General features: G+C 55.4%; 1 protein-coding gene across 2 annotated transcripts in view; it reads right to left on the bottom strand.

Annotated features, from left to right (window-relative positions):
• Positions 1-479: 479 nt before the first annotated feature.
• IFITM10 (interferon induced transmembrane protein 10) overlaps positions 480-9,301 on the bottom strand; it is a gene marked incomplete at both ends in the record, with an annotated part of 17,956 nt that continues 9,134 nt past the window's right edge. For both annotated transcript variants that reach the window (XM_080719778.1, XM_080719779.1), the window contains one exon: positions 480-629. In XM_080719778.1, the coding sequence (XP_080575904.1) occupies positions 480-629 (150 nt within the window). The remainder of the gene's footprint in view (positions 630-9,301) is intronic.

The following is a 9,301-nucleotide window of genomic DNA, read 5'->3' as shown; positions in this document are numbered from 1 at the left end:
AAGAGCTTTGAGCAGGGTCACAGCTTGGAGGAGGCGGGGTCAGTGGGGGGAGCGAGCCCCAGATACTGGCAGCCCCACGCTGGGAGCGCCCACATAAGCCCTTCTTGCTCGGTGTTAGGTGTGGGGGGCCCCAGGAGCCTGGGCAGGGCGCAGGGGGCAGAGGGCAGCCGCTGGAAGCCGGGGACAGTGCCACTGGGGGAAGCCCAGGACCCCAGGAAGAGGCAGGGGAGAGGCCAGGAGGGGTGGCTGGGTGAAGCTCACGCTCCCAGGGACACGCAGCATGTGATGCCTGGCCGCTAGGTCACAGCCTCTGGGGGGCCCAGGACAGAAACCCAGCTCTGCCCCACCCTCCCGACTGATGTCCTCCATCTCGGTGACCGACCGACCGACCGACCGACCGACCGACTGGCCGGCCAGTGTTTGAGCGGCCCTCAGCCTCAGCGCCGCGTCTCCACGTCTCCGCGGCGCGCACGTTGGCCTCAGTAGTCGGTGAGCGGGTACCGCAGAAAGATAAAGATGAGGATGATGCAGGAGGCGGCCAGCGCCGAGCTGGTGATGTTGAACAGCCGCGCCGTCTTGGCGTCCTCCACGGCTCCATTCAGGTCGTTGAGAAGCTTCTTGTCCCTAACCTGCAGCCAGAGCGGGGAGGCAGGAGAGGGGCCGGGTGAGCGTGGGGCAGCGGGCGGCGGGTGCAGAGGTGTGAGCGCCGCGGCCCGCTCCGGACAGGCTCCTGGCTCGCCACGACTGTACAGCTCTTCTAGAAGTCATTCTTGCTTTGGGGGAGTTTGGGGTACCCTGCGTGAAACCTCCCCTCCCCAACAGATTATAAGATAAATAAGTGAAGAGCAAAGGAAATGAGTTATAAAATAAATGGATTATGAAATAAGCATTAAGTCGGGCGCGGTGGCGCACGCTTGTCATCCCAGCATCCAGGGGGCTGAGACAGGAGGATCACGGTTCGAGGCCAGCCTTGGCTACTTAGTGAGGCCCTCTGCAACTCAGTGAGACCCTGTTTCAAAATAAAGAATAGAAAATAGAGCTAGGGGCGTAGCTCGGAGGTAGAATGACCCTGCGTTCCATCCCCAGTACCTCAATAAATAAATAAGTATAGAGCAAAGGAAAAAGCAAAGGGAGATATGTTAAGCAAACAGTACTATGTGGGTCATCCTGGTGAAGGGTGCGCCAGAATGCTTTGCTTTGTTTTGGTAAGTCTGGAATGATCTAAATAAAAGTAGAAGGTGACCCCAGAGAGTGGTGCGATTGGAGGGCATGGCGACCCAGCGTTCCGGTCCAGCCCAACTGAAAGCCGACGAGGGTGTCCTGAGGGCAGGAGCTGCACACGGAGGTCTCTGGGGAGGGAGAGAAAGGGTCCAGATGTCTTGGGGTAGGCAGAGCTGGTACCATTTTCACGAGGCCGCCTCCATCCAGGGTGGTGAGATTTCCTCTCCTCCTGCAACACCCGATAAGGGCGGGTTTGCGCACACTGCATGAGAAACTGGAGCCTGGAGCAGGGAGAGGGGTGGCAGAGAAGGGACGGCAGCCTGCAGGAGCCACGCAGGCCGGGCAGGAGTGGGAGCCTGAGGAGCAGGTGTGCGGGCGAGAGGGCGGAGGCAGGAAGGACAAGATGGCCACACAGCTGGGAGGAGGGGCTGCCGGGGTGGTGGGACCAAAGGGTCTGGGTGTAGCTCAGTGGTAGAGAGCCCCTGAATTCCGTCTCCAGTACCACAAAACACAAATAACAACAACAAACACCCAGGAAGAAACTAGGGATGGAAGGGCCTTACCTCAACACCAGAAAGGCTACCCACAATAAACTCAAGGGCAACGTCAGACTGAATGGGGAAAGAATGAAGACATTTCCTCTAAAATCAGGTCCAAGCCAAGGAGCACCGTTCTCACCACTCCTATTCGGTATAGTACCTGGAATTTTATTTTATTTTTATTCTTTTTGTGGTACTGGGGACTGAAGTCAGGGACATCTGAACTCTGAGCTACATCCTTAGCCCTATTTTATTTTATCATTTTTAAACAGGACCTCACTAGGTTGATAAGAGTCTCACTACTAGCTGGGGCTTGAACCTGTGGTCCTCCTGTCTCAGCTTCCCAAGCATTGAGATAACAAGCGTGCATCACCACACCTGGCTCTAGTACTGAAATTTTAGCCAAGGAATTAGACAAGAAAAGAGATGAAAGGGATGTAAACAGGAAAGAAAGAAGTCAAATTATCCCTGTTTGCAGCCAGGCGTGGTGGCGCACACTTGTAGTCCCCGCGCTTGGGAGGAGGAGACAGGAGGATCGCGCAGGTTCGAGGCCAGCCTTGCTGGCTTAAGAGACCCTGTTTCCAAAAATAAAATAGGTCTGGGAGTGTAGCCCGGATGTAGAAGGGCTTCCAGGAACCCCAGTACCACCAAAAATAAATAAATAAATGTAAATAAATAAGTAAATAAATAAAGTAAGTAATTAATTAAAACACTGAGGAAAAATATAACCAAAAAGCTGAAAGACCTCACAGGAAAAATTACAGAGTCCTGAAAAAGGAAATTGAATACGACAGGGGAAGCTCGAAAAACCTCCCGTGTTCACAGGCAGGCAGAATTAATATTGTCAGAGTGGCCATATCACTAAAAGCATGCTACAGATTCAATGCAATTCTCACCAAAATACTAATAATATTCTTCTGAGAACTAGAAATAAATAGTTCTGAAGTACATACGGAAGAAGAAAAGACCCTAACTACCCAAAGCAAGCCCGCAGCAAAGCTGGAGGCATCGCATAGCCAGCTTCAGAGCGTCCCACTGGGCCATGGCCATCAAAACAGCAGGGTGCTGGCACAGAGACAGACATGTAGGCCAGTGGATAGAACAAGAGGCCAGAGACAAGCCACACGGCCACCCTCATCTGATTTTCAACAAGGGTGGCAAAAACATACGTTGGAGAAAAGACAGTCTCCGTGGCAAGTGTGCTGGGGAAACTGGGCATCTGTATGCTGAAGAATGATGCCAGGTTCCTCTGAGCTCCCACCTACACAAAAGGCAACTCTGCATGGATCAAAGACTCAGGAATAAGGCTAGAGACTGCTAGAAGGAAAAAAAAAATAGGAGAAACAGTTCAACATTCGGACACGGGAAAGACTTTCTGAATAGGAGCCCAGTAGCTCAGGAAGTAAGAGAAAGGACCAATAGATGGAATGGCATCAAATCAAAAGGCTTCTCACAGCAAAGGAAACAACAGCATGGAGAGGTCCTACAGAACGGGAGAAAATCTCTGCCACCTGCTCTTCCAACAGAGGATTAGTATGCAGAATACATAAAGAACTGAAAAACTCAACATTAAATAAATATATATATTCCAATTGATAGAATGGGCAAATGAACGGAATAGACACTTCTAGAAAGAAGTATAATGGAACAACAGTTATTTGGGGAAATATTAAACATCTCTAGCCATCAGGGAAATGTAAATCAAAACTATACTATACTGATACCCATCTCACTCCAGTTAGAATGGCAGTCATCGGGAACACAAACAGTCATACATGCTGGCAGAGATGCGGAGGAAAGGAACCAAATCCACTGTTGGTGAGAATGTAAATCACAGCCAGAACTAGAAACAGAAGCTGGGTTTGGTGTCACGCGCGTGTATCCTAGTACTTGGGAGGCTGAGACGGGAGGATCAGGGTTGGCAGCCAGCCTCAGCTACTTAGTGAGGCCCTCTGCAACTTGGTGAGCCCTGTTTCAAAGTACAGAATAAAAAAAATCAGGCTGAGGGTGTGGCTAGGAGGTAGGATGGCCCTGGGTTCAGTCCCTAGCACGCGCGCACACACACACACACACACACACCAAATCTAGAGATAGAACTACCATACGACCCAGCAATACACTCCTCAGTGTTCAGCCAAAAGCTCACTTTCGAGATACTTGCTCACCCAAGTGCACAGCGGCCAAGGGATGGAGTCAGCCTCGGTGTTTGGCAAGCGATGAATGGGTTCGAAGGCACATGCGTGGGCACACACAAACACAGACTCACACGGGTCTTTTATCAGCCACGATGAAGAATGAAATTATGTCATTTCCTGGAAAAATGGACGGAAATGGAGATCATAATTTTGAGTGAAAGAAGTCAAGATTCAGAGAGAAAAGTACCATGTGTTTCCCCTCCTCTGTGGAAACCAAAAGAAAAGACAAGTTAGAAGAGAGTTCCACAAAAACAGAAGGGCGGGCCCCGGGCCGAACTGCGCGTAGCACGCCAGACCCCTGGAGAAGCCGGGCCCAGTACCCTGGGTCCCAGGCGGGGATCACGCAAGCCGGGGCCGGGTCGCGGGACTCTGGGCCCCAGGCAGAGTAGTGCAGAGCACTCTGGACCCATGGGGAAACTGACAGGGTCACAGTGGTACTGAGTGAGTGCCTGATCCCACTACCTCCTCAAACCACATATACTGTCTTCTCTTATTAAAGTATCGGAGAGGAGTTAAGAAATTCATTGCGGATGCCAGGACACTGGAGAGGCAGACAAAACTTATCTAAATGAACTGGAACTTATGGAAAAATTCTATGTGAAGGAAGACTGCTGTTTCTCTATATTGTTAAGAACCTTGGACATCACCTGTAAGGAGAGAGTTTAGCGGAGACCAAGGAGAAAGGCAGTGTTGAAAGCGGTCTCCGTGATGGCAGTGGAGACTTGTATTCAGGAGAAGCAGAAACTGGATCCTACCAACCTTATTTTTTTGGAGAAATTACACCAAATGTCAAATACTACCATCACGCATGCTTAGGAACACTGGACAACATTCAGAGTGGAAAAAGAGCCTGGGAAGGATTTGAAATGGTGGAGGCAGTGGCAATGGCAGTGGCCAGTACTCAGGGGAGGCAGAGATCTGATACATTATACCTGGAACCTTTGAAATAATAACCCCAGAGACAGTGATCGGAGCCTGCTGAGGGGTTAGGCCGGTGCCAGGGCCAATGGCCAACATCGGAGCCTGCCATGAGGCAAGGCCACTACTGGGGCCTCCGAGGCCGAGATCAGAGCCTGCCGAGGGGTTAGGCCAGTGCCGAGGCCAGCAAGGCCGGGATCGGAGCCTGCCGTGAGGCAAGGCTGGTGCTGGGGCCTCCGAGGCCAGGATCGGAGCCTGCCAAGGGGTTAGGCTGGTGCTGGGGCAAGCAAGGCCAGGATCGGAGCCTGCCATGAGGCAAGGCCGGTGCTGAGGCCTCCGAGGCCAGGATAAGAGCCTGCTGAGGGGTTAGGCCGGTGCCAGGGCCAATGGCTGGCATCGGAGCCTGCTGTGAGGCAAGGTCACTACTGGGGCCTCCGAGGCTGGGATCGGAGCCTGCAAAAGGGTTAGGCCGATGCCGGGGCCAGCGACCAGCAGTGGAGCCCGCCATGAGGCAAGGCCAGTGCTGGGGCCTCCGAGGCCGGGATAAGAGCCTGCGGAGAGGTTAGGCCGCTGCCGGGGCCAATGGCTGGCATTGGAGCCTTCCGTGAGGTAAGGCCACTACTGAGGCCTCCAAGGACGGGATTGGAGCCTGCCAAGGGGTTAGACAGGTGCTGGGGCCAGTGAGGCCAGCATCGGAGCCTGCCATGAGGCAAGGCCGGTGCTGGGGCCTCCGAGGCCGGGATCGGAGCCTGCCGAGGGGTTAGGCTGGTGCTGGGGCCAGCGAGGCCGGCACCAGAGCCTGCTGTGAGGCAAGGCCGGTACTGGGGCCTCCAAGGCCAGGATAAGAGCCAGCCAAGAGGTTAGGCTGGTGCCAGGGCCAATGGCTGGCATCGGAGCCTGCCGTGAGGCAAGGCTGCTACTGGAGCCTCCAAGGCTGGGATCGGAGCCTGCCAAGTGGTTAGGCCGATGCCGGGGCCAGTGGCCAGCGGTCAGCATCGGAGCCTGCTGTGAGGCAAGGCCAGTGCTGGGGCCTCCGAGGCTGGGATTGGAGCCTGCAGAGGGGTTAGGCTGGTGCTGGGGCCAATGGCCAGCATCGAAGCCTGCCGTGAGGCAAGGCCACTACTGTGGCCTCCGAGGCCGGGATCGGAGCCAGCTGAGTGGTTAGGCTGGTGTCAGGGCCAGCGAGACCAGAATCGGGGCCTCCCATGAGGCAAGGCCGCTGCTTGGGCCAGCGAGGTCTGGATCAGTCCACCGGGTAGCCAGGCCACTACTGGGGCCGTCAAGAGTGGGATCGGTACTTGCAACGCGGCATGCACAGAGAAATATCACAGAAGATATAAACCAGATGCTTCCCCTAATCAGCAATAACTAGGAGGAAAGGGGCAACAGGAAGAGGTCGAGCTATAGAAAGGGCCCTATAGTGAAGCAATTAAGGTGACCAATCAGGGGGTATGGAATAGGGGAGGATGGAGCCTCTTTAAAACACAGGAGGTACATAAACATATGTATCAAAGTTAATCACCAAACAAGCATGGGATCCAGGGAGGGGGAGGGAATGGGATGGGGGCTGGATGAGAGCTAATTGGATGATGTCAAGTCTTGTACTCCAATGTGATTGATATATGACTACAATGCACCAATTAAAAAATAAATAAACAATTTTTTAAAAAAACAGAAGGGCGACCCGTGGGGTGGAGGAAAGGTGCCCAGGCGGGAGGAGCGGAGGCCAGGACAGACGAGGCCGCGACGCTCTTCAGAGGACGTTTCTGTGTATGGACGAGCTCGCCACCCTGAAACCCACCATCAAGTATCGTCAATATGCACCAGTTACCAGAAGAAGGACTGAGGAGTCCGGAGGGCAGGTGGCGTTCGGTATTTGAAGACTTTCTTTAAGTTGGAGACCATTCTAGGCCGGGCGTGGCGGCGCACGCTTGTCATCCCCGTGCTTAGGAGGCTGAGACAGGAGGATCGCACAGGTGCGAAGCCAGCCTCAGCTACTGAGTGAGGCCCTGTCTCCAAATAAAGTAAAATACAGGGCTGGGGGTGTAGCCCGGAGGTAGAAAAGCCCCTGGGTTCCACCCCCCAGTACCACAAAAAAATAAAAAAGCTGGAGACCATTCTCCAGAAAGAATCATTTTGTCTTCAATTAGCCTTAGCTTGGGTGTTTTTAGTTGTCACGTAACTACATTCCTCATGGCCTTGTGCTGCTGTGTGCTCAGCTGGCCGTCTCTCGTGGGCGGTGTGTGTCCAGGTACGCTCTCCTATTGCACAAACAAGTGTTGTTTGTTTGTTTGTTTTTTTGGTGGTACTGGGGTTCCTGGAAGCCCTTCTACCTCCAGGCTACACTCCCAGACCTATTTTTACATTTTTATTTGGAAACAGGGTCTCCTAAGCCAGCGTGCGCGGCTGGCTTCAAACCTGCGCGATCTTCCTGTCTCCGCCTCCCAAGCGCGGGGATCACAAGCGTGCGCCACCACGGCTGGCAAGTGGGTTTGTTTTTTTTTTAAATCCTGAATCATAACAAGCCAGAGCAATCTGCTTCCCTCTGGTAACCCAGGACGCAGAGCATGGAGGACCCCGTCAGAGGCTCCCAGCTGGACCCAGGCCCACCAGGCACCTGTCGCGTGGCGCCACAGGTCGACTCGCTTGGCCGCACCACACACAGGACTGTAGTGACCGCAGGCGCCTGCCTGGCAGAGGGGGCAGAAGGGCGGCCCGGGTCCACAGCGCTGTGGCGTTGGTGTACGTCTGCTCCGAGTGGCTCGGGCGACGGCAGTAGTATTCTAGGGCAACACTGAGTGGCGGCGGTAGCAGCCAGCCCTGACCTCAGCGCTCGACAGAGCGCTGTGCTCATTTTGATTATGAGTTGTGCTCAAGAGTCAGGCGCTGGCTTTCTTGTGGTGGAGGTGGTAGGTTGTGTCCGCAGCTCTTCACGTTAAAACGGCTCTGGATCCCAGAGCAGAGCCTGGGTCGTGATTTCTGTGCAGAGGGGGGAGGACATAAGGCCCTGTGCTGTGCACAGGACAGGGGACTGGCCAGGAGCAGTGTGCACGGCGCGGGAGGGGAAGCTGGTCGCGTACCAGCTGCGTGGAATGGGTGGTAAGTGGCCAGACAGGTGGCACGGCCTGCAGGGACAAGCAGAGGACACCCACGGGCAGACAGGCAACCCAGGAACCTATGAGGATGTGGTGGGCGTGTGGAGCCGGCGGTCAGGTGGATGCCGGAATGTGCGTCAGGTGAGCAGGATGGCGGGCAGAGGGGTTTACGAGTATGTGCTGACCATGGGCAGGCTGCTAGGCGGCGCCCCGGGTATTTTGGATGGGTGGGGCATGCAGGTAGGTGAATGTACGACATACGTAGGGCGGGGGACAGGTGCGCAGGTGGCCGTTTGAACGCACAAACACATGCCCACCGGGTGAGCGGCTGGGGAAAGCACGTGCGAGGGGCCAGGTGGTGGCTGGAGCCTGGAGTTACGTGGGCAAGTGGCCGGGCGGACAGGTGGTCGGGACAGGTAGCTACGTAGACCTGCAGTCATGAGCTGGTGGGCGGGCCGTGGGGGCTGTTGAATACACACAGCCTGGTGTGGCCCCGGGTGGGCAGGTGGGTGGACGGCTCCGGTAACTAATTCTACTGGCCGGTTTCCCTTCGGCGCCTTCCCTCTCTGTTGCTGTTCTAGGCCGGGTGTTAAGCAGGGGGCGAAGCATGGCGTCTGTCCCTGTGGAGTTTACATTCTGGGGCAAGGATACAGGAGGTAAACCTGAAAAGTAGGTGAGACACTGAACGTGTTGAATGTGGACACATCTAGCCGTGACTCTATGGCCGGCAAAGCTCGGCCCGAGTGACAGGCTGGGCGGTGCGCCTCGGGCGGCTGGGGAGGAGACTCGGGATGGGCTCCTGGGCCGGCAGAGGCCAGAGACCCCGAGACGGGTCATCGGGGGCACGCGGTGGGGTGGGAGCTGAAAGAGTGAGTAATCTATGTGTGCATGTGACCCTCCACCATCTTGTACTCCATTACGATGTGTGACTACCATGCACCCAAAAAAATTAACAGAAGAGTGGACGATCTGACACCCCGGCATGGTGGTCCTGCCTGGGTGACTGAGGACAGGCAGGGCCCGGGACAGAGACAGGAGCGGCAGTGGCAAAGGTAGGGAGATGGCGCTTCTGGATCTCTGTGGAGGCCGAGCCCACAGGCGGGTGCGGAGTGCATGACCAGGGTGGCCCCAGGGTCTGGGTCATCAACGGAATGGGAGCGGGATGGGGCGCTCAGCGGCTGGACGGCCGCATATCAGGCTTGCCTTCCAGAGGCCCGCGGGAGCGGGATGGGGCTCAGCGCCTGGACGGCCTGCATGTCTGGAAGGCTTGCCTTCCAGAGGCCCGCTGCACATCAGCAGCAGCAGGGTTGAGTCTGGAGTTGGGACCAGGTTG

This window comes from Muscardinus avellanarius (genome assembly GCF_963383645.1).
Source record: "Muscardinus avellanarius genome assembly, chromosome: 1".
Taxonomy (NCBI): Eukaryota; Metazoa; Chordata; class Mammalia; order Rodentia; family Gliridae; genus Muscardinus; species Muscardinus avellanarius.
The sequence above is the reverse complement of the archived record's forward strand: the minus strand, read 5'-3'. Positions and strand labels throughout refer to the sequence as shown.